General features: G+C 48.7%; 1 protein-coding gene across 8 annotated transcripts in view; it reads right to left on the bottom strand.

Annotated features, from left to right (window-relative positions):
• Positions 1-26852, bottom strand: part of RBPMS (RNA binding protein, mRNA processing factor) — a 185899-nt gene that overhangs the window by 5384 nt on the left and 153663 nt on the right. For 2 of the 8 annotated variants that reach the window (XM_054497942.2, XM_063668606.1), the window contains 2 exons: positions 22122-22252; positions 19230-19458 (listed from right to left, as the gene is read on the bottom strand). In XM_054497942.2, the coding sequence (XP_054353917.1) occupies positions 19327-19458; positions 22122-22252 (263 nt within the window). In that variant the 3' untranslated portion in view covers positions 19230-19326. Of the gene's footprint in view, positions 1-460; positions 569-7872; positions 7943-17042; positions 17246-19229; positions 19459-21292; positions 22253-26852 lie in introns of those variants that run through there. The other 6 variants (XM_063668605.1, XR_010127163.1, XM_054497943.2 and 3 more) reach the window with 6 other exon arrangements.

The raw sequence follows: 26852 nt of genomic DNA, 5'->3' as shown, positions 1-26852 counted from the left end.
CAAAGTCATCAAATGGCTGATCATATGCAGTATAACTGGATTAATAAGATGGGGGGATACACACATTACATCTGAAACAGATTTCCAACAAAATAATTTCCCCCCAAAAAAGGCGACGCTTAAAGGGAAAAGCTTCGTTTCAGTAACATTTCCCTAGGCGGAATCCCTCACTGCAGGTGCTGCTGGACAGCCAGATGTTCATGGTGCCAGTCTTATCTAAGGAGGACATGGTGAGCACCAAATACTGGGGTGATGCGCTTTAAAAATGTATCAGTTGCTGTCCTGGGATGACCTTCCCTGGCAGGCCGTGTTGGAGCAGATGTTAAAGAGCTCCGGGCAGAATCACCTGGGGTGGAGGGGCAGGAGCACCTGGAATGCCAGACCCCACCCCCAGAGGCCTGCAGTTCCCACGTGTTCGCCATGCCGCCCCTGAGGGCTTGTTCAGCCCTGACTCTGTTACTCACCAGCATGCTCCAGTTTTGTAGAACAGCTAGAGAACAGTAGCCACCACTGAAGATTGCATTAATACCCACAAGACAGATTGCAGCCGCCATCACACACCTGGGACCTGGGATGGAGAAAGATCACCCGTTAACGGTGCACAGTAACCTCCACCTGGGGCTGCCTCCTGCGGGGGCTGCCTCGGTCTTGAAGACCGGCCTGTTCTGAGGGCAGAGAGCCAAGAGAGGCAACGCTGAAAGAGATCAAAGGCCTCTGCTGCTGATCTGAGGACGAGAGGCTGCTGCAGAATGGCCTTGGATATGCGACATGAAAAGCTCTCAGCCAGGAAAACGCACTGAGGACTTGGCGGAGCAAGTAAGAGGAGGCTCCTGGGGGCCAGCGAGGAAGGACATTCCAAGAAAAGCATGTGAACTCTTCGCTGAGGGCACACTAGGAGGCTGCAGGCCCAGCAAGCAGGACTCTACACCACGTCCCTGTGGTTGCATCCCAAGGGCTGTGGCCTAGACCCGGAGGACTGTGCAAAGGCCCTGCAGAGGAAAGGCATGGGACCTGAGGCCCCACACAGCAAGATGCAGAAACAACCACCTCCAGGAGCTGCTTCGAAACACAGCAGCTTTGGTCAGCCCAAGGCCATAGGAAATCCCTGTCTGTCACAGGCACCAAGGACTAAACTTTGCTCCAAGCACTTCCTGGAAAACAAAAACTAAAAGGATGCACATTTGTGAACATATCTGGCTACTTGTACTCTACTCTAGGGTCTGAGAATTTTGAAATACGAAGGTGCAAAGACCTAGCAAAGAATCAGTTTCTAATATTCCCCCTGCAGGCATGGCTGCCCCTGAGCCGGCTGGTTACAGCAAGGATTCCGGTGCCAGGGAAGGAAGCCCAACTCCCTGCATGTGGACACCAGTGGTCCTATTTCCCACTAACATTTCTCAGATCTCCCTCCCTGCAGGCCGGCCATGTCCAGTATGCGAGGCTTTGAGAACTGGAGTGCATAACGTACTGCTGCGGACTCTCCGGGTTCCCCAGAAAGGTGGCACTGGCTCAGCTGGCACCTCCGAGTGGCCCCACCAGGACTCTTCAGGGAAAGGGGACTGCGTGTGCTGAAACCCAGCTCTGGAATCAAGAGTGAGCCTGAAGACTACCTTCCTAGGACATCTCTCTCCTCAGATTTAAGGAAGAAAACATCTTCCCCAGAACTTCACTATACAACATTAGATGATTCTAGTTTCCTAGCAAAAGTTGGGTTATTTGAGAACAGGAAAATAATCATCTTTGCACATGAAACCTATCAGCTCACCCAACCTCTCCAGGCCCCCTCCACACAGGAGAGAGAGCACGAGCCACCCAGAGCTGCAGAGCCAGGCCACACTTCCCGGGAGGCTGCATTTTTAGGGTGATTAAGAAGCCTCTGGGCTTCAGCTAATCAGTGCGACTCATACAAGTACTGGGATCCTGGGACCCTCCCTCTCCTCCATGTCCCCAGGAGCATAGGGGACAACCCGCCCCTGGGACCTCAACAACAGTTGTCTGCACCCCTGGGGTTACCTGGGTGGGGGGTGGGCAGTAACATGAGCCAGAGTCCGGCCAGGAATTGCTCTCAGGAGTCATGGAGCCCGTGGAGCCCCCAGACCCCATGGCCCGGTCTGAACACGTGGCTACCCTCTTTGAACTTCCAGGGAAGAGTCAGGCAGCTCTGCCGGTGCACATGCTCAGGAGTCTCCAAGGACTCCAGACAGATCCACAGAAAACACAATGGGCAGGAGCAGGTTGGGGAGCAGCAGTTTTCACTGCATTTGGTTGTCACGTGGTTTGTAGAGGAGCTCGGTAAGTGCTTGTGATGTGGCACAGTCCGGAGGACAGTGGTGGCTAGAGGGGCACCCACCGCGTCCACAGGACTGGCAGCGTGGAGGGTCTTCAGGCCCACCCCTACCTTTAGAGCTCAGATGGGAACCATAACAGACTCCAGAGCTGGAAAGAATTGCAGAACCAGGCTTGCGTCTCCTCACTGGGAAAATAGAGAAAGGTCTCTGAGGAGGGCCCTGTGCGCTCTCCCAGTGATTCCTTAGTGCCACATGGGAGCCAAGCCTGCTGCATTTCCAGTCCATTTACTTTAAGATTACAGGAGTTAAATATTTTCCAAGCCTCACTAAAGTGGAATGTGTTCTGAGAAAGAAACCCCATATAAAGCTGGTGAAGTTCTAGGTCTTTGCTGAGATGTTACCTTCTCAGGCGGACCCTGACTGCTCTGCTAACTTGAAGCAGAGGGCACCAGAAGTGCCGGCCCCACCACAAGACTGAGCTGCTTACCTGGCCTTATTATTTATTCCCTGAATACTATCACCACCCAAATTATTATGTCTATTTGATTACTTATTACCCATCTCCTCCCCAAGACGCTGCAGCTGCTCACCGTATTAGCCTTAAGTATGACGGACAGTTATGGCGTTAGTAGCCTTAGGTGTGATGTGCAGACCTCACAGCCTCATACTGGTTGCTGGGTGCACCGCAGTGTGATAGCGTGACATGGACAGGTGGCTTTCTTCTAAGGGGAGGCCAGGGTGACAGCAGGAGCCACCGCAGCTGTCTGGGCCTCTGGAGCCCCAGTACCTTTTCTCCTTGTTAAGCTCTAAGCTCCACCTGGGCACCAGCACCTGGGACTCTACTGAGGATGACTCAAGCTCACAGCCAAAGACGGGTGAGGCCGTTCCACCCAAAACAGAAGAGAAGGGAAAAATAGCTCCAAATTCCACCATGTTCTCTCTTGCCATTTCCTTCTCCAATCTGGGGAGGCTGTAACTACATGTGCTTATAATTTCTGGGCTCTGGTCCCGGTCCATGGCCAGGAAAATTTCAAGAGTCCTGAAAGAAGACGTTCCCCTACACCCCACTTGGCTCCCAAATGCTGGTTCTTCCCTTTCACGAACAGTTCAACTCTATTTGAATATCCATCAAGGAAAGCTGCCTCACTCTCACTGCATGTAAGGACAGCAACGTTGCTCATGCTCTCCTGTTCTCAGTGTATCTGGGAAACTGACAATTTTCAATCGTGATTCTGTATTCTGGGCTCTCTGGCACATGGCTGGACCATCAGCAAAACTCTAGTGATGCAGACACAGCCTGTGGCCAGACTCAACACCATCCATCAGCAAGAGGCGGAGCAAATTAAAACACCAGTAACACCCTGTCCCCCTCTGACCACCCCTCTCCTGATGGCCTTGCTTGTGCCACAGCAACAGCATGCACATGGCCTGTGCATGCCCTCAGCTTGGCTCTCCTCACAGCAGGCTGGTCTTGCAGCATCGTGAGCAGTAACTCCCTCTCCTGTACATGTGTCCACAGTTCTCTGCCATTAGAACTTAAGCTCCTGAGGGGCACAGGCCTGTTTTTTCATTTTCGTATCTGGGACATAGCAGACACAACAAATGTTTGTCTAGAGAATAAAGTGCTTATTTACATATCTAGTCTAGTCACTGATTTCTCTTTAGCACTAAGAAGTCTAAGTAGATAAATGAAAAATCCTTGAAGGACCTCTGGGAGTGCTGGCCTTTGAGGATTTGGAAGGACAGCATCACTCCTGCTCGTCTTCTGTTCTTTCCGTGCTGGGAAAGCGAGCTGGGGAAGGAAGCCCTCTCCGCCGAACGGAGAGAGCCATGTGGGCCTCTGCCAATGAATGGTATGCGCCTTTCATTTGGCCTTTTTGACAGACTTGTTCTGGTTTAAAAATGTTTATATTAGCTCATCAGCACCACTGTTTCCAATTCTAATTTACATTTGCCTAAGATTACACAGCTTGGATTATGGGCCATCTTGGAAAGGACTTGATCCAAGAGACTAGAAGGAGCTGAAATAATAGATCCGCACTGAGCTAGTCTAACTTTAGATGGGCTGGGAAACTAGACTCCCCCGCGTGCAGGAGTAACGGGCACCATTATCCATACTCCTTCCTCACCTGCTCCCCACAGGCTCCGAGGAAGGAGTCTGGCTCATGGCCCAAGCTTAGCTCAGAACAAATGATTTATCCACGGGAGATATTACATATTCTTTTTTTTTTTTTGAGACAGTCTTGCTCTGTCGCCCAGGCCAGAGTACAGTGGCGTGATCTTGGCTCACTGCAACCTCTGCCTCCCGGGTTCAAGCGATTCTCCTGCCTCAGCCTCCCTAGTAGCTGGGATTACAGGCGCCCACCACCATGCCTGGCTGTGGTATATTTTTAGTAGAGACAGGGTTTCACCATGTTGGCTGGGCTGGTCTCAAACTTCTGGCATTAAGTGATCCGCCTGCCTCAGCCTCCCAAAGTGCTGGGATGACAGGCGTGAGGCACTGCGCCTGGTCCATTACATATTCTTACTCGGATCTTACAGGGCTCTTATAAGCCGTACTTCCAAAGGAGGGCAATTGTTCATCCTTCTAGTAGCCATTGCTGAAGGGTCTGTGAGAAATGATTTGGAAAAAAAATTAGGTGAGCAGATACAAATGAAACCCAGGATCTCTGTCACTGGAACCCACGCAACTGCTTCACAATGGATGTCTTCTCTGTGGCCTACATAAATTCTTAAGCGGAAAAAAGCCCTTCCTTAGGTCCCAGGCCAACATCCTTTGCCAACTTTTCTACCAACTGAAATTTGCCAAGTTGAAGGTCTTCTCTCACTATGCTTGACTTTCCTAAAGCATCTGACTGACAGAAGTGGCCGGCGCCCTCTGCTCCTCCAGCTCCCTCTCCACTCTCTGGGGGCTGCTCTTTCTCTGCTGACTCTTGGCTCTCAGATATGCTTGGCAAGGGGCCTCTCTTCCAGTTTCATGAACTTCCTCAACGGTCAGTTTATGCTGAGGGCCAGGTCAATGTTTCAAGCCATGCCCTCTCTCGTGTGCTTCGGAATTTCCAGTTACCTCATCCTAGACACCTCTAGCTGAACACCCTACCAGCCTCTGACAATGGAGAACTCAACATACTGTCATGGAATAGGGAGGTGCTCACAGCAGGGTCCATTCAGTGCCATCTAGAGTTGTAAGGCAGTGCTGGGCACCATGGTAATGGGGAGGTTCCTATGCAACCAGTTAAGTAAGGCTTTAGGATCTGCATTTAAAAGTTAATTATGGGCATACGAAGATGAAACATGGACTTAGGAAATTCTGGACTTCATAGACCCTAGACTGTATCTCAAATATGGTCTTATAGCTTAAAAAATGGTATTCCCTGGAGCAAAAAAATCTCTCTTAAAAAGCAAACTTTTAGAATTCACAAAATAAACATTTTAAAAGAACATTTTATCTATCATGAATTGTTAACTAATAAAGGACATTTAAGAGACAATTACCACTTCCTAACACTACCATTTAAAAAGGGTACTTATGCGCACACACACACGACATTTAATTTCAGAATAAGGGACAAAAGTAGTACAAGAAAAAAAGCTACTACATTGTCTGGGTTTTTAAATATCACAGATTAATGAGCAGTATCACACATGATTACTCATCCAAGGATCTCTATATATGGGAGCCTCTGGTTTCGTTTCTGGCTAAGAGGTTAGGATATGGTTCCCCCAAGCATGAAACATTAGTCTCCTAAGATTCTGTGAAAAAAGGATGACCTGGTTTCAAGTAAGCTTGAGGAACACTGTGTACCAGAGCCCCCTCCTCTTAAATATTCATGATGTTCATATGGTAATAAAGGCTCTGGGAATCTTTGGGTAAAGAAATTTGTTTCACTGACCTTGGAAGGATTTGTGTCCTTCACCTGCGATCGCCCCTGAGGACTATTATTATTTGCCACACTCGAATATGAAGTATTTGGGTTAAAATATGAAATACATTGGGTTACAGGAAGAGTAGATACAATTTTAGCTTACTGATGCTGATGTCCTAAATTACAGAGCGCTCTCTCTCAACTTGCCTATCCCTGCCATCAGAGAAAGAGCCGTGAATGGCCAGGTGGCTGCTGGGCTATGACTGGCTGCTCTGAGAATCGTCTGTGGGCTTCTGATACTCTCATGCCCATTACTCATCTCTCTATGGTCTTTTGAGACCTCTCCTTTGCGAACAGAGAATGGGTCTTCTGACTCGGACCTGAGCTCATCCAAAAGGGCCGGCCCTCCTGCGTGATGAGAACTTCAAACATGAAGTCCACACTCAGCAGTCCTCCCAGATCTTGAAGGTGACCTGACCCACCAACCGAGACTTCAGGTCAACAGGGCAACTTACCTGTGTCCAATAAACCCTAGCACTCTTTAAAAATCTTATTCAATGCTCTCTTTCTTCTTCACTGACAGGGCACTGACCTGCGCGAGGCCAGCTCTAGTGTCTTTTTCTTGTGAGAGGTCTGAAACATTTCTCCATTAAGTCGACCAGGGGCCTGTTCTTTCCATAGAATGCCTCTCCAGAAGAGTCTATCTAAATGGCTTCAAATGATCTAACAAAAGCACATGGACTCAGTATTAATGGTAGAAAAAGAAAAGAACACTAGTTTAGTTTGGAAGTATTTTTATCTTAGAATAGAAGTCTCCAAGGAAAGGCCCATGACACTATTGTAAAGTCAGGTGCACAGGTTTGCCATGACCTCTTCAGCACTTCTAACAGGATGAGGATCAGGCCCCTCCCTCTTGTCATTTTTCTTCCTGTTCATGAAGGAACTGTGTAAACCAAGAGAAGACTGATGGTGGAACTAAAACATTCTAAAAGCTTAACTCTAAGTAGACTCTCCAAATTCACATACTAAATTAGAGTTTAGAAGAACAGTGCCTTGTACTTAACAGAAATTCAGAATTTCGGAATTACAGAAGGCATTTGGTATTTTGTAGAAATGGAGAAAAGGCATTTGGTAGTTCTCTGAAGCAAAGTTAGGCCTAAAATGGCCAAAAATACCCATTTAGGGTAGTGCTTCCTTCATGATGAAAACCTTAAAGCCTGCTGGAACTGTGCACTGCACCTTTGGTAGGAAAATGAGGTATTTTATAATGATTAGTACTTTGGATATGATGTATGCAGGGAAACTCATTCTAATAAATCTCCCATAATCAACTACTGTGTAAATTAGTGGATGACTATTCCTGCAACTTAAGGTTTTGGTTTAATGCTGGCAGCAGGTGAACTACAATTAGGTAATAAAATGTTCTGACAGCTGTTCTACAGAAACTAGCACTGACTGCTTATTTGTAAGTGGGGAGGCCAGGTACTGGTTTCCTAAGTTAGACTCAAACAGACTAGCACCCATACCTAGGTGAAAACTTCCTCTCAGAAAAGATGCACTGCTATGTAGTCCAAGTGAGTTTAACAAAGATGGACGATCAAAGGAGGTGCATAAGGTGTGGGTGCAGAGAAAGGAGGAGAGCTGTGTTCATGGTGCACCCACCACGTACAGATGCATACTAGGGGCTTCGCATATTCCATAGGAAAGTGAGTACTTACATAGTATTCAGCAGAACTGACGGGACTTCCAGCCCTGAGAAGTAGCCTCGGAGGGAGGGAGCCAGCGCATCTGAAAAGACATGTGGGGAGAAGGCCGTGAGCCAGGGCTCCCCAGCATATCCCCATTCTCACAGAGGGTCCTGCTTGGCTACCCCTTCCCTACTGTTCCAAGATGGTACCCACTCACACTAGCCTGTGAGGCCTCTTCCCCAAGGGGCTGAAAAGCATCAGAGCAGTGTCCTGAGAGGCGTTCCACACACCCTTATGAACACACGGGCAAGCTCTCTGAGGAAAGCACCCAGCTCGAGAAGTGCCCGAGGTTCCACCAACTCCTCTGCTCTCATCCTCCTTTTAAAGGTTAGCAGCCATTTTGAGGCTAAGATCCAGCACAGCGAATTTCTTTTCCCAGGCCTAGGCTGGTGAAAGGCTATCTAATGGCTTTCTAAGCAGAGTGTGGAAACATAGCTGCTTTGGTAAGGAAGGGGCAGTTCATGACCCCATCCACACCAGTGGCCTGGCCAGGACTTCTTTGCGATTCTGTTCCTGTTCTTTTAGAAAAAGGGTTCCAGCTTCTTGGCACTGTGGGTGTCTGGTACCCCAGGCCCTCTGTTCACCCTGCTGAGGGGATAGGCCTACAGCCTTTAGCAAGGAGCCTCCCAGCTGGGACCAGCAGCCCTTTCTCTTCCATTAGCTTTCTAAAGTGGAAGGCCAGCCGTAAACACAGATGCATTGGGCAACACTTTGTCCACCTGGCAGCATATTCCAGGTCCTATGCCAAGGAAAACATGAAAAAAAAAAAAAAAAAAAAAAGGTGCGGTGGCTCATGCCTGTAATGCTAGCACTTTGGGAGGTCAAGGCAGGCGGGTCACCTGAGGTTAGGAGTTCAAGACCAGCCTGACCAACATGGAGAAACCTCATCTCTACTAAAAATACAAAATTAGCTGGGCGTGGGGATGCATGCCTGTAATCTCAGCTACTTGGGAGGCTGAGGCAGGAGAATCGCTTGAACCAGGAGGGCGGAGGTTGCGGTAAGCTGAGATTGCGCCATTGCACTCCAGTCTGGGCAATAAATGAAACTCAATCTCAAAACAAAGAAACAAAAACAAAACAAAACAAAAAACACCCAAAAGGGCAAGCGCAGTTTGTCTTTAACGGCATCCATCACTGGCCATGTTAGTTTTGGACACAGGCAAGAGATGCCCGCCTCCCAGTGCTCTTCCTTTCACATGGAGGGGCGTGGTCTCCCCATGGCCACCATGAGCAGCCTAGAAGTGCTGCTGGCAGTGGAGACGGTGAGGCCTGCGGGGCCAGGTGAGGCGATGCCCTCCCGCAGGGTGGCAGAGAGGACTAACTGAGATCTCCAAAGCTTAACGATGAAGCAACAGCCATTCTGGCTGAAATGGAGGTGCAGGGGGGTCTGGGAGACAGCGCTGCACAACGCAGGGCTCTGAAGGGACTGGTGGAAAGCTCCTGCCTCATCTCCTTGTTTTACAGGTGTGGGCACCAACTGAGGTCTGGGGATTCTTAATGACCTTGGTCACAGAGCCCAGTGGGGTCAGAATCCAGGATGAGGCCCCATGAGATCTCCTAACTTGATTCTAAAAGCAGGGATGTCTAGAAATTGGGTCCCAGAGAAATCCGACACAGCACCCCGACCTTGCCCCTGGTCTGAGCACAAGAAGGCCTGGGAATCTCCTCCTCCCCATGGGCCTCCTCACAAGCGGTTCTTTCCTCCCTGGCCTGAGTCAGGAAACGCAGGCTTAGGACACACTGGAGCTTGTGCCTGCACCACGACTCCCTCAGGCTGCCTGTGCATTGGGTCTCCTCTGGCGACCATGCCAGATATGACCAGAGATCAGATGACCAGCTAGAGCAGGGTCCCCAGTATCAGGGAAAGGCAAAGTTGCTGTCCTCAGGGCCACCAGCAGGTACCAAAGCTCATTTAAGGCAGGGCTGGGGTCACTCCCAACACTCATTGCAATTACAGGGACAAGGGTCAGAAACTTTTCCCGTGCAGGGAGGCTAGAAAACACTCCTCTGGGAAATTAGAACTGTGTTCAGAACAAAAGAAGGAGGGCAATAGTGGGGAAGATGGGGGTGAGGTAGGGGCGCGCGGGGAAGGGGACAGAAGAGTACAGGGAAGGAGAGAGGGGCAGAGGTGGGGAGAAGAAAGAACTCATACCTACCCACGGCTCATGGCCTGGTGCATCTGAATCCACTTGCTCACTAAGCAAAGAGCAGAGTTGGAGCTGCCTTCCTGAGACAGGTGGGAAAGGACGGGGCGGGGACACAGAGCCCCCATGGCAGGTGGGGGGCTGGACACCTAAACACACAGTAGAGGGTGATGGGTCTGTGTGCACTGGGTCAGTGTGGAGCGCAGTGGTGCGACTGGTGCGGCCTGGGTGTGGGTTGGGGCGCTGAGCCCCGACGAGGCCAAGACATGACGGTGTTTCACAGGAGACACAGGAAGGGGAGGGCTGCCCGGGTAGGAGAGCCGCACAGTGGATGGCATGGTTCTGCTTTCGGTGCAGGTGACTGCGAGAAGGAAGCCCTGCCCCAGCCTCTCTGACCAGCTCTCGCACACAGCCATCATGTTCTCACTCGCACAGGTGCCTGCAGGGTTGGGGACGAGCGTGCAGCCCGTCTTCAGGCTCTCGTCAGCCTGGTCGAGGCGCACTCCAGAGTGACACGAAGGCGGGTTCCGAGCTGTGGGGTCCAGGGGAGGCTGTGCTCAGCTGAGGAGTGAGGACGCCAGTGATGCAATAGGTGGCTGCTCCTCAGAGTGGATGTGGTGGCAGGTGGTGGACACACAGACCCCTGAATTCATTGCTCTTGAGTCTCAGGCTAGGACACTACGTGCTTGCCAAGTGGGGGGGGTTCTTCTCACCGCATCCTCTTCCAGCCTGAGAGGCTGCGCTGTGCCCAGCTTCCAGCAGAGGGCAGTGCCCCCCTGGCCAAGTCTGAGCGGCTCGTCCAGGTTCCCACACCACAGCCAGGCAGAGGGGCAGGGCTCATGGTGCACAGCACAGTTCGGGCAGCCGGCCGGGGTGGGGGGGTGGAACAAGCTGCTCTGCGCTAATCACTGTGTGGGGGTAATGAGGAGAGGGTTCTCTCTTAGCCCCATTCGGGCTGCTTGTTCTGCTGGGCTTTTGGCCCCAGGTCACTCCTGCCCATCCCATAAGGGCTGCTTTATAATTCTTCTTAACGGGGAAACCTACAGTTCCCTCCAGACTGCCTGCGTCAAGGTCCTCTCCAAACAGTTCAGCAGGCTAGTTTAGGGCTCCTCATTAGAATAATGTGACAAGGGCTGGCCTTCCATGCAAGGCAGCGGCCCCTCACATTTCTTCATGCCATGTGCAGAAAACGTATGTGTGCACATGTACACACACACACACACACACACCCCCTCTCTCTTCCCCCATAGTTCTCTCAAATGTGCACACTCACAGCCTTGCACACAATTCCAGGGGCTTCTCAAGACCCTGTGAGAAACTGTAACACAATATACTTAACCAAACTGACTGACATTTAGTCTGTGTCAGAGACCACGCTAAGCACTTCACATGGCCTGTGACATCTAAGGCAACATGGACGACCCTGGGAATCTTCTCCACTAGAACTTAACAATAGTGGTAAGTTATCACTATGTTACAGTTCACTACCCAGGGCCACACTGTTTGGGATTCTACCATCCCTCTTCTTCAGGAACGCTCTGAAAATACAGTGCCCCTGCATGGCTAACACCGTACGTCTCCAGCACTTAGCATGGTGACAGACTGGACAACAGGAGAGCATCAAGATACCCAGAAAAAGAAGCAACTCAGAGTAAAAATCAAATGGAATGCTAGAGAAAGCGGTACCCACCCATAAAAATAATTTCCACCCCCTTCCATTTATAGATGAGAGAGGATTAAATACAGACAGAATTTATGTTCCTAATACTGATGCCAAGGACAGGAAGACCTTGACTAGTCTCGGGAGGACGCCCTGCCTGAAGTACACCAGCTCTTCTGCAGTAGTAAGTGACTGGCACAGGGTAAAACTCTACAGTAATGATTTGCATTGCGCTATCCCCTTTCTAGGGGCTGAATCCCACTATCATACTTGCCTTTAGAAAGAGTCACGAGAAGTGCTTAGCAGGTGACTGGCTCAATTAATAGTCACTACTGAAAGTAAATACTCTCTGGTTGGACTGTTTTCTTCTCTGGGGAATGAAGGGGTAAGCCTAGACCAGTGGTTCTCAGGTTCCTGGACCATCGGCATCACCTGGGAACTTGTCAGAAATGCCAAAACTCTGGGAGAAGCATCCAATAAATGACACTGTAACCAGCCCTCCAGGTGATCACCAGGCACATGGTCTAGTCTGAGAGATGCTGCTCTTAATTAAGGTTTCAAAAAGTATGGCTGGAAGAACACTGGTCTAGAAATGCTCTAATGTCAAGGACATTAGAGAGAAATGCACAATTTGGTCCCTTCAGCACTTTCTTGATACATGTTGGCACAGTAACGGCTCTGAGAAGTTCCAAAATAAAGAAACCTGTTTGACTTGATCTAGACCTGTGCTGCCCAAGTTTATCTGACTGCAGGATCTCTGGATTATGGAATAGCTGTGAATCCTGTGGATGTTGAGAAATGCTGGTCTGGAAGGCCCCTTCCAGTGGTAGCATTTGGTGGATCTAAGAGGCTGGGCTGTGCCATTTGCATGCTTCGAGCTGGAAGACAGACCACCAAACCGGCTAGTGCTCTGATGTCTCATGTACATGGAGCAGCTAAAGATTTTCTCTCACCTTCACTAGTGCAGATGCTGTACCTGAATGCAGGTTTCCCCTGCACCACATTCAGAAATCAGCTATCCCTCTTTGAACAAAATAGTTAATAACAGTAGCTTGGGCAGGGTGTGGTAGCTCATGCCTGTAATCCCAGCACTTTGGGAGGCTGAGGCGGGTGGATCATTAGGTCAAGAGATAGAGACCATCCTGGCTAATACGGTGAAACCCCATCTCTACTAAAAATACAAAAAATTAGCTGGGCGTGGTGGTGCATGCCTGCAGTCCCAGCTACTCAGGAGGCTGAGGCAGGAGGATTGCATGAACCTGGGAGGCGGAGGTTGCAGTGAGTTGAGATGGCGCCACTGCATGCCAGCCTGGCGACAGAGCGAGACTTCCTCAACGAAAGACAAAACAAAACAAAACCCACAGTAGCTTGAACAAGTTGTTTTATGTAAATGACAACAATGTTATCTCAAACTAATGGGTTAATGTTTTGAAGGCATGGATATTCTCAGGCAGGTATCCATGACTCTCCCTAGAATGGAGCCCTGAAGTTCCCTGTGGGGCTTGTTCCCAACACTGAGCAACTGCAGGGAACCACTCACACAGTGACTACCTACCGTCAACTCTGCCCCACGTGCTCCAGACCTCAGAATCCACTTTTGGGTAGCATCACCAAATAAAGCACGTTAGGCCATTATAGCAAGCTCTGTCAGAGGCTGCCAGGCTGAAGAGAAGCTGCCAAGCCCAGCATAACCTGGTCCAAGAAACTCCAAACTCATCGAATAGGCTGAAGGGATGATGTGCAATACAAAAAGATTGTCTTCCTTACAGCGCTGATTGCAAGATTCTTTTAAATAGCAACCCTCACCTTCATTTCTAATAAAGCACTCACCAAAACTGGAAGAACACTTTTTAGGAATTTCGCTGCTGCATGAATGAGGCCCCCTTGTAAAGGAACCGCTCCTCTTCTCCCCGCACCCCAGAATTGGCAGCCTATACTCTCTCTCGGCAGACTCAGGCATGAAAACTCCATCAGCATTCTTCTTCACTACCTATCTGGCACCTAATACTCCTTGCCTAGGGCAATTAAGTCGCTATGATCTAGGCAGAATGTCAAGATTTGTATGACATGGTCCTTGGTTAAGGCTGCCATCTCACCTGCCCCAACAGCTGGAAAAGACGTGAGCAAGAAAGTCCTAGCTGGAGGAGGCCATGCTCCCCGCTGGCCTTGTGCTCTTGCCGGATCTTCCAGTCACGATGGCAGGTGCTACTGAGGTCCGAGCCCAGGCAGGGACAAGGTCTAGACCACAAGGACAAGGTCCTAGGACTGTGAGTACATCCTGGTAAGCCCGATCAAAGCTGAGTTTAATGAAACAAAAGCCTCCAGGGAGAATTTTCTCTCCTGGGCTCTTAGACTCTTTTTCTGTCTGTCCTAAGCACAAGCTAGGCTCTGCTTCCAAACAGGCATGTGAAATGTGCCCAGACATCTCAGAAGTTCACTTGAGATGCCACTTGGGTTAAAGGCACCCAGGCGTGTAACACCCTGTGTCAGATTAAGTCCACAGTGGTTGCTTGTCATCCATATTTAATTCTGTCAGTCTGTTAATTTTTAACTATGTTTGCTATCAAGGGCCATTAGAGGTCCCCAGGAGCTGAGCTCAGTGAAGCGCATAGAACTTCGTGGCAGAACGCACATAGCTTGAAGTTGGGGTGTCCCACTTTCCCATGCTGTCGCTGGGTCTGGCCTTCCCCACCGGCAGCACAAATCCTGAATAAAACATGATTCCATTTGGAGTTGATTTTCCTTTTCCCCTACTGTCACAACTGGTTTTCTTCACAGAAAAGTTCACTTTTCCCTTTTATGAAGGCTACATTTTATAATTCCAAAGTTTCTCTGCGGCCTTGCTTTTGTTTCCAAAGCAGTTAGAGTTCACATACTTTCCGGACGGCATCTGGGTGCCTATGCCTACAGAAGAAAAAAACCTTGGGTGCACAGCCAGCTGACCCAACCAGAGAGCCTCCTCTCAGTATACGCCACAGCCACGGATCATTCTCGCCCTGGCTCTGGTGCTTCTCTTCTTTACCAAAGCAAAAAGCCCGGGCCCTTAGGTTTCTCTTATCGGGGTGCTGGTCAGGAGTCCCTGTGTCCTAAGTGCTTCTCAAGCTTACAGGGAGGGCTCAGGAGCCTCTGGGCCATGCCAGATCAAATCCTGACAAAGAGAAGGCATTGGAAGAGCTATTTTAATCATAACTATGACTTTAAGCCAAACATCTTACTGTTTTCTGCAAAATAAACCCATGGAGATGTTCACTCTTCCCATTTATAGATGAGGAAACTGAGGCTCCGTGCAGTTAAAAACCAACTTGCCTAGGATCTCAAATTTAGCAGAGTAGGTAGAAACTGTCATTAAAATCAGATTTGATTTAAAAAACTGAGTCCCAGTTAGGTGCCAGGCGCTCAGCAGCACCCGACTGTGACAGTTGGGCCACGCGGTTGTTAATCCCAGGGAAGAGCCGAGCGCAGACGGCACTTCCAGGTGGGACTTGTTGGGACTCAGGGTTGGGCTCTTACTACTAATAAGGACAGGGGAGAAGGCGCGCAGGATCTGGGGAGTTTAACCTCCCGCAAAGGACAACATGGAACACACTTAGAAACCTGGAAAACAGTGTACCAAATGGAGAGTAAGTAATGGAGTAATGCTGCCCCCAGTCAGGAGGCGGCCCACGTTGAGATGTTCTGGCAATCCTGAATAATACTGTGATTTCTACGGAAGTCTCCTTGGGGTGAGTGACCCTGGCCAAAGCCACACAGCCATATACTAGGGGACTGACTCTGGCTTCTGAACAGCATTTCCTCCTAAAACTGCCCAACATGGAGGTCTGGGCCTCAGTAGCAGCAGCTCTGGACAAAAGAACACGTCTCCCTAACACGCTGGATGGATGGTTTTGGAGGACTGCTTCTAAAGAGGCCAGCTGGGGTGAAGGACAAAATGCTGATGTCTCTCTCACTGCAAATGACAGAAGAGGTGGAGAGGGTCGGCAGGGAGAGAGCATCTGCCTGGCCGGGGGTGGATTCTCGGGTTTCATGGCAGAACTGTGAAGAGAACAATATCCCCAAGTACAAGATGTAACTCCATTGCCTGGAAATGAGGCTGAGGAGAATCCTAGCAGAAGGACTGTGGGAAGAAAGTGCCAGAAAGTCCAGGGAGGAATGGGCTGGGTGACCTGTGATTCTTTCTCCAGTTTCTCCGATAGCAAAGTGAGATAAGGCTGCAGCTGGAAAGGTCAGGGACAGTGGGTTTGTGTAAAGTAACTCGTGAGGGCAAGGGCCATTCCGTCTCTGTGATTTCAGCTGCCCAGCCCCCTCCCCCCGGATGTATTTCCTGTCAGAAGGGTGTTCCGGTGGCCGTGTCCAGCCTGGTTTGGGGAGGCCCCTCTTTTGGATAAGCTCTCCTAGTGCTGGCATAAGCTGTGGAGATCACACTGCCAGGAGCAGGGCAGGTGCTGTCAATCGGTGCTGCGGGTGGCGCTCTCACTGCAATGCCTCATCTTACTCCCGTCATTCATTCATGCTTTCCAGTCTTCCATTTGGCTCCAGCCGTGAGGTCTCTAGCAGCCCCCGTTAGTGTCATCCACATGTGCTGGCCATCCTGTGTCTTAACTGTCACGGCCTTGTGGGTAGCTTAGGCTTAGTCCTGGGCTTCCTTCTCCTTACTGAAAATTCAAGTGCCCCTTCAAAGATCCCTGGGAAGGGCTACCTTTAAAGCAAACATGAAGCCCTTCTAATATGCCGGGCACTCTCTTAAGTGTTTACATGAAGGATTATTGGCCCTTTTCCTGAAGCCCAGAGAGGTTAAGAAACTTGCTCAATTGAGGTTGCACAGCATGTAAATGGCAGAGCTCGAGCTCGTGTCTGGCCAGGGAGTTCCAGAGCCTGTCCTTTCCACCCTACATTCTTGCTACGAGCTTAGAAAGGAAATGAAGCCCCGCAGAGCTCTCCTGAAAGGCGCAGCTCAGAGCACATGCCCTGAATCAGGAGGCAGGCATAGAAATCGCCCCCAGGCTGGCCGGGCTCAGTGGCTCACGCTTATAATCCCAGCACTTTGGTAGACCGAGGCGGGCGGATCACAAGGTCAGCAGATGGAGACCATCCTGGCTAACACAGTGAAACCCCATCTCTACTAAAAATACAAAAAATTAGCCGGGCATGGTGGCGGGCACCTGTAGTCCCAGCTACTTGGGAGGCTGAGGCAGGAGAATGGCGTGAACCCGGGAGGCGGAGCTTGCAGTGAGCCGAGATCACGCCACTGCACTCCAGCCTGGGCGACAGAGCAAGACTCTGCCTCAAAAAAAAAAAAAAAAAAAAAAAGAAAGAAAGAAAGAAATCGCCCCCAGGAAAGGAAAGGAGACCCAGCCCACTCTCACAGGAGGCTGGCGCTGTGAGCATGAGGCTTGGCCTCCCCGTCCGCCCCTCCTCCTGTGAGAGCTAAGCCAGGTGCTCCTAGAAAGCCTCACCAAACAGGAAACCAGGCCAGGCTGGCACTATCAGGAGACAGAGCGCTCAAGGGGTGGCTTCTCCTCACAGTCTGACCTTCACAGAGCTGCAGGTTGAGAGGGAAAGGTAAATGTCAGAGGATTAACAATTTCATTTATGTCTGAAAACAATGGAAGGCCTTGGGCAGAACAGCCCCAAAGGCAAGCTCTGCAGTCCTTCAAAGCTGTGGTTTTCCGGACAGCCACAGCCACAGCTCTGGAGCAGACAGTAAATACCTTAGGAAGCCCAGGCCTCAAGGACAAGGCAGTCCGGGGTCAGGGGTCAAGTGCTAAAGTGACCTGAGATTCACAGAAGCAAGCACTGGGAATCTCCGGACTCCTGCCTTACTTTTGGGAGGCAGGACTGCCAGGTGAGGTGTTGAAGCCATGTCCCTGGGGCCCCAGACATGGCTCTGTTCACAGGTTTCCCTGTGGGACCAACCACCCTCACAGCACTGGCCACTGTACAGGAGGTGGAAGCCAAAACCATCAGAGTCCTTGCCTTGTGAGCCTCCCACGCGCCTGGAGGGGATCCGCAGCTGTCTCGCTGCTGGGCGACTCCTAAGGAGCCCATGCGCACTGGGGTCCATACGCAGCACTGCCCTTGAGACACCCCCCAACACTCTATGTATTCAAAACATACCCGACACCAAAGCAGAAGTCCTTGTGTCTTTTGCCTCAGTATTTCCTACAGGGCATAGTGATGCAGATGCTTAATACGATTTGCTTTTTTTAAAATCTAGTTTTCAGAAGTCCCACCCTGCTGATGAGCAACTGCTGAGATACAGGGGTGGTGGGGACAGCCCTGCAGTTCAGGTAGTCCGCCCACTATTCCCAGGCCCATCTACTCCTCTGTGGGCACCCTTCCTGGTTGGCCTATGTCTCTCTTCCCATGGTCCACTTCTGTATTTATTTTGGGTTTAACCTTTAAAATTTTTCCAGTGTGTCACAGGGCCATCCCAAGGGACATGCATGCCTTGTCCTCAGGCAGTCTGTGTTATAATTTTAAAACCTTTGGTTTATGTCCAGGTAAGCTGTACAGCAGCCCTATTAGAAATCCGATAGAACTGCTGTTACTCTGGACAAATGAGGCCTCTGAAAAGGAACCAGGTAACCAGGACTTTCTCTCTCAGTCCTACTTACCTACAGAAGCTTCTAGCCCCACATTGTGACTCTGCCTGAAGTACAGGGTATATGGTGTTGTGTTTCAAGAATGTGGTAAGGACAGTATACTTGAATGACTTTCTCTCTGCCCCATCACAACAAGACTGAAAGCAAAACATGAGCTCAAACTGAAGAGGCGGAAGTGTGTGAATGTGAGGTGACAGAATAGCTGTGTGCTCTCTTCAGTGTATAAGCTTTTTGGAAGCAACAGATGAAAGCTCCCTCTCCTAATTAACACATTTCAAATACCAATGACCTTGAAAGTAAACTGGATGATCACTTTTAAAAATGTTAACGATCTTCTTAGCAATCTGATGTCTGCTGCACAGGGTCGCTCTTTGATCTCTAAACATTAAGTCAGTACTGAGGCTTTCAGTCCTATTACCTTATCCAATAATTTCTAAAAAACGGGATCTGATGGCAAGTAAGTATCCTTACTTTAGACTGGGAAATCTGAAGGGGTACCAGACCACAGCTGAAGCCGGGGCAGAGCTAGAAATGTGACTCAACTTCTTTTCAATGACACTGTGTCTCCTGGTCTTCCTTCCTGTGGATCCTGGTGGGCAGACTGCACACTGCACCCACACGTTTCACAGGGGCTCCCCTAGCTAGATGCAGCATCCCTGCTGAAGTGGGGTCTCCTGGTGGATGAGATGCTTCCAACATGCAGCTCTTGGGTGGCTCTTCCGGGGGCCCAGGCAGAGACAAGCAGCAGCAGTGTGGCCTCGGCTCCAGGACCTGGCCTCTCCAGGAAGCTCGTTCTGAGTCCTTCTATGTAAAATAGACTTGGTGTCACAGGCCCAATTCTCCCAAAACCTCAGTCAGAGAGTAACACCTTTGCTCCAAAATTGCATCACCATGAAAACAAAACGCTGCAGTCTACTTGAGTTCATTTTTGCTCTGATTAAAATTTTTATTGAAATCTCTCAAAGGTCGTCAAGAAATAGTTTTTGTGAAAGGGAGAAAAAATAGCTAACAAACAAATTCAACATGGGAGCTCCCTCTGCTGGTCTGCAGTAGGTTGGTATGTTACAAACACATTCCCAGAGACAAATCTAATTTGCTGGAGAAGTGGACAAAAGACAGGTGTGTTGGGCTTTGCCTCAGGAGAGAAACACTAGAAGAAAAAAAAAATCCATGTCTCAAAATAGAGCATAACATTGCTAAGAAAAACAAAATTATTTAAAGCCTCTCCAAAGACATTATAAGATTTCCAAAACAAAGACTGAATTCTCCAATATGGGGAGATGCCCCGTAGAGGCTCCAGTCTGCTCTACCTCCAGTTACTAAAGATTCTCTTGGGCCCTTTGGGTGAGGGTTAAGTGCTGATTCCCTTTGCTTTGCCTCCAAGTCTCTTCTTACAGGCTTCCCATCTACTTAGAGAAGAAAGATCCAAGGAGTCACTGGAGTGAGGCCTTTCCAAAATTCCATTAAAGAATAAGTCTGTGGTGAGCCAGCACCTCGGAGTGGAAAGAGCCAGGCCTGGGAGGCAGGTGACCTGGGTCTAGTCATGGTAGAGCCCCTTCAGATTGTGGGTAACTCCCTCCATCTTCTCAGGCCTGTTTCCTCGTCTGTAAAATGGGTCAGACCAGCTGATCTGTAAAGCCTCTACTAGTTCATTCTGATTCTCATACTGGACAAATAAATTTAAATAACCATATTTGTTCATAGCGTCCATGACTGCACCGGGAATGACTCCAAACAAGAAGTGGCGTTGAAAACTGATACCAGATGAGAGTCCCACCAATCTGGGACCGATGTGGCAGAGCTAAGTGGATTCCAGTTTGGGAAAGTCTCAAGATCAAGGAAGAACTCCCAGGGGAGGGTACCACCATGGGCAATGCATCCCATTAAATCAAATGGCTGAGTCCATCTAATCTTGGCACTCTCTCCCCATCCTTCCTTACAATGGCATATGCTTTCTAATCTCTTGAGACTCTTTAGGCCCTTCTCTTACCATACCATATCTCCAGAATTACTTCTGATTTTACCCATTACATGAATGAAGAATGGGCAGATGTCATGGCCAAAAGCCACCATTCCCAGTACTTTCTGGCTGTTGTCAACTCTTGATTATCCAGGGTAAGGGTGAAAGGCTTTGTTGCTGACTAACCAAAGCCATGGCTATTCAGAAGACTATGCAAGCCACGGTTTCATGGTATTTATTAACATTTGCCTTAATTGCCACGTGATCTGTACCCGGCAGTCTAGCAAGAGGAGACACCATCCAGAGCAGGGGTGGGAGGTGGCAAGCAAAAGGGGCTCTTAGTTGCCCCATGTCATCCACATATTTATCCGCAGCCTGCTACAAAGATCCTAATGACTCAGCAGAAGACACCCACAGGTTTACATTTTATCCCAACCCTGTTACCTGCCAGTTGTGAGGGTTCCCAAGCACTGACATGGAAAAAGGAAGAAAAAGCAGCAGGGGAAGGAGAAGCCAAAGGCACAGGTAATCCTGGCTCCTTTATTTTCTATGCCATGTACTCTCAACCACCAACACCACCTACATTTTTTTCTTCACTACTTGTACTACTTTCTCCCTTCTTCTCCCAACATAGAGGGCAATCATTACTGGGGCTCAGGCACCATGGGCAGCCCAGGAAGCCGGGTCGTCAATGCACGCACAACGTGTTTGTAACTCAGAATTAAAAGACGTTCAGCCAACAACAATCTTGACCCCAATGACTTTCAAGAACCCTCGCTGGGGGCTGCTTCTAGGTGGTCTTTATCAAGACAGGGAATTCTGCACAACATAAAAGAGTTTTAAGTCAGAAGAAGGTTTTCTGGGAAGCTGTTTATTTCATCCAGCCTTGTAAACAAACACTGAGCAAAACAGGCAAACGAAAACTCCGCCTGTCCAGCCTAATAATTTTTAAAAATTTAAAATTTAAAGGCTGAATTACACATGCAGAAAGACAAATGAAACCTACGTACGTACTTTCTATTTGTTACTGGTCATCAATCTTTGCAGGCCAAAGAATGAGTGGTGATCTCCAAAGGTGAATCTTTACACTGATTACTACCACTTGCACTAAAAGCGAAGCTAAGAGAAATATTTTCTCCAAGGGGAGAGGAAGTGTTAGTATGTAGACAGTGATCTTTGCAGAGAGACAGGAAGTTTGTTTATAAAAATCAGGTTATTTTTAAGTAAGAAAGCAAGCTGGTCAGAATAGAGATCTCTGCCTTGACCTGTAATCATCTTAGACACTATCTTGTGCCTCCTTTTCTACAGGGTTTCCTGAAAATGGAGAGAAGGAACCCTTAATCTCTCCTGTAACATATTTAAGAAAGTACAGCCTTCCCCCCTGGAAGCTTTCCCTTTGGTCAGAGATTCTTCTCACCGTACACGAGAGTGGAAAACTCTCAACACACAGAAACATGCACAGACGCACATATCCCCTTCTCCTAGCACACACCTTCCTCTGCAGCCCTTCCACACGAGGCACACACGTATACACTCTGGTGATGCCCTCTAGCTAGCTGGGAGCCAGGTGGATAAACTTGCCCCGGTCTCTCATGTGCGATATGAGGTGAGATCATTAAGGAAGAGAGAGGTGTCATTTGGGGCAAACATCAGGCAGTGGGTGATATCATTGCTGTCAGACGATCCTCGTAAGTCCTGAAGGAGTGTCAGCTTGATTTAGAGGGGATCATTAATCTCTTGAAGGTGGATCTGTTAGCTGGATAGGTGTTAGTTGTATGGTGTGCTCTGGGGAACCAAGTTTGAAAGGACTGGTGGTGAAGTGAGTGAAGTCGTGGCCGATGGGTATCAATTACCTGGGCATGCAGTGAAGCGGGATAGGTGAAAGCAGGAGGAGGTAGAGCAGGCGCTAACTCCGCTGGGTACAGAGGGTACGGGGCCCACACTTCAGGGCTACTGGGGTAAAGTGCAGGCACTGTGAGCTCATCTGCAAGAAAAGAATAAGGCGAGAGTTAGTGGTTACCAAACAGCTAGTTTCAAATCAGAAAACAAAACACCCAACAACCCCGAGCCCCAATCACTGTCGGAAGTCAAATTACTCTCATTCTTTTAACAACCTGTTGTTTGTTGGCTTTGGTCCCACAAATGCTAAGCAAGGGAACGAAAAATATAACACAAGAAAAGCAACAAGCATCTGCTGCCTGTCTGGCCTGCTGAGATCTCAGGCCTGGACTCTGCCTTGAACACTCTGATGTCTTTCCAACTGTAGCTGGGGAACCCAAAACAGTGGGAATTTCCTGCACAAAACAGAAAATGCGGCCCTCTGAGGAAAAGGGAGAGAAAGAACCAATGAAAGATATCCCATGAGAACCCACTGCAGAGCCTTTGGGAAAACCATGGCTTAACGGCAGGGCCTCAACAGACCAGAACTGGAAGACTTTTCTGTTTATTGGCATAATTACTACTGACAAGTCAGTCATGATCATCAAGCATTTTCCATGTAGCCCTCAGAAGTACAGGGCCAAATACTGTGACCACAGGGCATTTGAGATCTTAAAAATTCAGAGAATTGAAGTGAAAAACCTTGAGAATCCTGATTAAAATTACACTCCACAAAGATGTAAACAGGAACATTTCCAGTTGCTCTTTATAGACTTTTAGGGGAAAAAAGTGAGTCATGTTGCCAAGTGCCTGGTCTAAGGGTTCCTCAGGCAGCTCCAATTCCACCAGGTCAGGCTGCAGTTGGCCAGATTGAAGGGCAAGTGCCTGGGCCTCCCATGTATCAGGAAGCAATCCATTAAAAGTAACAGCAAACACATGAGGGAGCTTCTCAGGAAAGGCAAAAATAACATCAGTCAATAGCAAGGAATCTGGGCTCTGTGAAGCAGCAATCTCAATATGTGCTTTTATCACCTGTCAAAATCTGAAATCAAGTATGCCAAGGACACTATCCAGGACTAACACGGGAGTCAGCAAAAGGTGATTTGATAAAAGTCATTAGTAACTCTGCCATTCAGGACTTTCCCTAAGTCTACAGTGCATGTGACCCAAGGTCAACAGAGTCACTTTATTCCTTCCTACCATCTAAGGAGCCATTCCAGGCCCAGTGTCTCTGCATCCTTCCCATCCTCCGAAACTCTTCAATACAGAAAGGGGGCTAGCAACAGAAAACTGCTTTGCTTGGTGTGATGTGGGACTGCTCTATGGCGAAACCAGAAAGTAGCAGAGCCTGTGTGAGGCTTCCCCAACAGCCAGCTTGCATGGCACGAGCTTCTCTCAGGATGGTAGGGAGTCAAGAGCTGACTGCTGATGATATGTTCAGAGGGCAGTTTGTACCCATTTCCAGATAATGATGGGACCCCAACAATGTGGTTAACATACTGTTGTTGGTTGGCCTTCCTGACTCCCTCCTCCTCTCAACAAGGCAGTAAAAACTACCTGCTCAGGACTTGGTGATAGAAAGACAGACTGCCTGTGCATCTAGGTGGGAGAAATAAGCCCCTAAGAGTGGACTGATCATTATTATTTAGTCAGAGTGAAAACAACATCACCAGAGTCCTTAAAATGATCAGGTCCACAGCATCTACTGTGTTCTAGGGTGTGTAGGTGCCTGTAGCCCAAGGCTTAGGGACCACCCTCAGAGGGGCTGGGAGGAGCTTAATAGATCCCTGTGCTTCCTGTTGTGATGAGACCATGGGATTTCCAGAGTAACTCATGTGGGAGCCCAGCTAGTGGAAACTAACTGCTACCAGAACCAATGCCTTGAATTTTAAACAAACAACCATTCTCAGGAATGCCAAGCTATTATTGTTGTTTAGCGACCAAGCTATTTTAAGACATTCTGAGTCTTTTAAATCTTGTCTGTTCCCACTGTGATAGCAGAAGACCATAAAACTGATACATACAACTGATTCCAAACGGCAGAGCCCTCAGGGGGAACGTGTTTGGCCCGCAGCCTGTCAGTGGTCCTTCCTTATCTTCCTGGCTAACTGGGGTGGGGTGGGTAGAGGTGGTTACCTGATCAGTAGGTCCTTCCTTTAGAAACTTTTAAAAATGAAATGAGTATGTCCTTTAAGATATCTGATCCTAAAGAGATAAGCAACAGAGATAAGCTGGAATCAGATTTCAATGTCAGCCTGACTGCTGGAATTTGTTTTCCAGACTTTTCTCTATTTTTATCCTGAAGCATTACTTCCCATTAGTTCTTTACTGATGCTTAGAGACAATTCACCATTAATATTTGCACGAAACCTCGCCCAGCAGAAAAGAGGATTTGCTCTGAAATCCCCTAAACTCAAAATTGCTGAGTAATAGTAAAGTAGTAGTAAGGCAGAAGCCTAAAAGAGATTAAGGTGAACTTACACTTGATAAATCCCTTGATACATCTTATCATCTCTGTCTCCCTTCTCCCATCATGAAGGAATGTGGAATTACCATAAACATCAAAAGATACGTGGTCTGACCAGGTCAGGATCGCACCTGAAGCAGTCCTCACAAACACCTAACTTTCCAGTATGAGCCTGAGCACTCTCCTAACACACACATATACCCATTTAATGGAAGTGGGTATTAAATCAGAATAAGCTTTTTGCATTTGTTTGCTTTTTTCGTTGCTTGAGAAAATTACAAAATCTAGAGAGACTGGTTTTCCACAGCACAAGCCCTTCTCACAAGGACTCCCCACTGAACGAGCAGGCAAGGCCCTGATGGGTTTCACCTTCCTGAGTCACTGCCCATCCTGCTCAAACTTTACAGGATGGAAGGCTGAAAAAAAGAAGACAAAGATTGCTGCCCAAGGCCCACTGGGATGAATTGGAGTTTAGGGAGGGGGTGAGATTCCTCTTGACAAAAGAGGCTCTTGACCACCCAGAGTGAGCCAGGCCCCAGTGAGCAGAAAGAGGGCAGATCAAGAGGCCAGGGCTTTTTTGTCTGGGCCTAATCCGTCCCTCCTGAGAGGCAGGGCAAATCCTTTCCCATTGCACCAATCTGGCTACATCTTTTCTTTTCTGCACCTTCTGAGGATAATGTTGTTGAGGGCTCACAATATACATCTGAATAGGCTTTTTTTCTTAGCATGAGAATATGCAACCAGAAGAGCTCAAATTGGATTCTGAAAAACAAGGACTAGAAACTTCCAACTCCACCCTGTAATCCCTTTGAAAGGTAAGAACTGCAGAGCGTCTGATGAAGGTTTAAGCCTACAGAGCTTGGGAAGATCATCTTCTGCCTTTTCGTTTTAGATGAGGAAACAGATGCAGAAAGGTGAAGCATACAGTCTATGGTCACATTGAAAGAAAGATAAACATGAATGACTCTTAGAAACAACTGAGAGATGGAAGAACAAGGAGAATCTTTAATGGACTTAAGTATGGCCATGTATCTCTGAGTTTAGTTGGTAACACAAGGTTTAAGAACTTTTTTGCCTCCTGAAAACATCTATTTGGAAATATTCCACAGCAACTTCATGCTCGACATACTCAAAACTAAACATGCTCCCTCAATGATCTGTCCTCGTTGGCTCCAGATTTCAGCAAGATGCTACCTTCCACTCAGCTGCCCAAGCCACAGACCTGGTGGTCACCCCATCCTCCCTCTCATTCATTCTATCATCAAGGTCCTGGTGAATCTATCCCATGATCCAGTTTGATCTTCACCAACACTACTGGATTACTGAAAAGGCCTCCTAAAAGCCCTCCTGGCTTCCACACTCAAGTCGAGACAACTTTAAAAATACACAGTATGGCTGCGTGCAGTGGCTCACACCTGTAATCCCAGTGCTCTGGGAGGCAGAAGCAGGAGGAGAAAGATCGCTTGGACCCAGGATTTGAGACAAGCTTGGGCAACATAGCGAGACCCCGTATCTTAAAAAAATATATATTAGCCAGGCCTGGTGGTGCACGCCTTTAGTTCCAACTACTCGGGAGGCTAAGGTGGGAGGTTCACTTGAACCTAGGACTTATTTGAGGTTGCAGTGGGCTGTGACTGTGCCACTACACTTCTAGCCAGGGCAACAGAGTAAGACCCTGTCTCTTAATTCAGTCATGTCACTCCCGCTTAAAACCCTTCTATGATTTCCTCTTGCTCTGTGGATACTGCCCAAACTCCATGTAATGGCCTATAAGACCCCAAATTATCTGGCCCTCATCCTCCTCTCCAGCCCTGATTCTCATCTGGTTCTCCCTCATGGTCTGGGATCAGTCACTTCCATTGCATGATTACGCCTGCCTCTCTCCCACACACTGCTCCCTCTGCCAGAGGCACTCTTCTCCCCCTCCTCTTGCCTGGCTTAACTCTTACTCATCAGTTACTTACTCTTTCCACCCAGCTTAACTCCTCAGTGTGCTCTACTTAGATGCCACTTCTGGGGGTGGGGAGGGGCCTGGTCTCGCACTGCTAGTCTAGAAGACTGCTTTCTCTGTGCTCCACCACATCCTGCACCTTCCCAGTCACAGCAGTTACCTCCTGGATGGCAAGCTTGCTCTTATTCTTGCTTACCAGTGCCTACCACCATATTATAAGACAACATCAAGAAATCAACCATTTGGGCCAGATGCAGTGGTTTATGCCTGTAATCCCAGCACTCTGGG

Source organism: Pongo pygmaeus, chromosome 7, assembly GCF_028885625.2.
Source record: "Pongo pygmaeus isolate AG05252 chromosome 7, NHGRI_mPonPyg2-v2.0_pri, whole genome shotgun sequence".
In the NCBI taxonomy this organism is placed as follows: domain Eukaryota; kingdom Metazoa; phylum Chordata; class Mammalia; order Primates; family Hominidae; genus Pongo; species Pongo pygmaeus.
The sequence above is the reverse complement of the archived record's forward strand: the minus strand, read 5'-3'. Positions and strand labels throughout refer to the sequence as shown.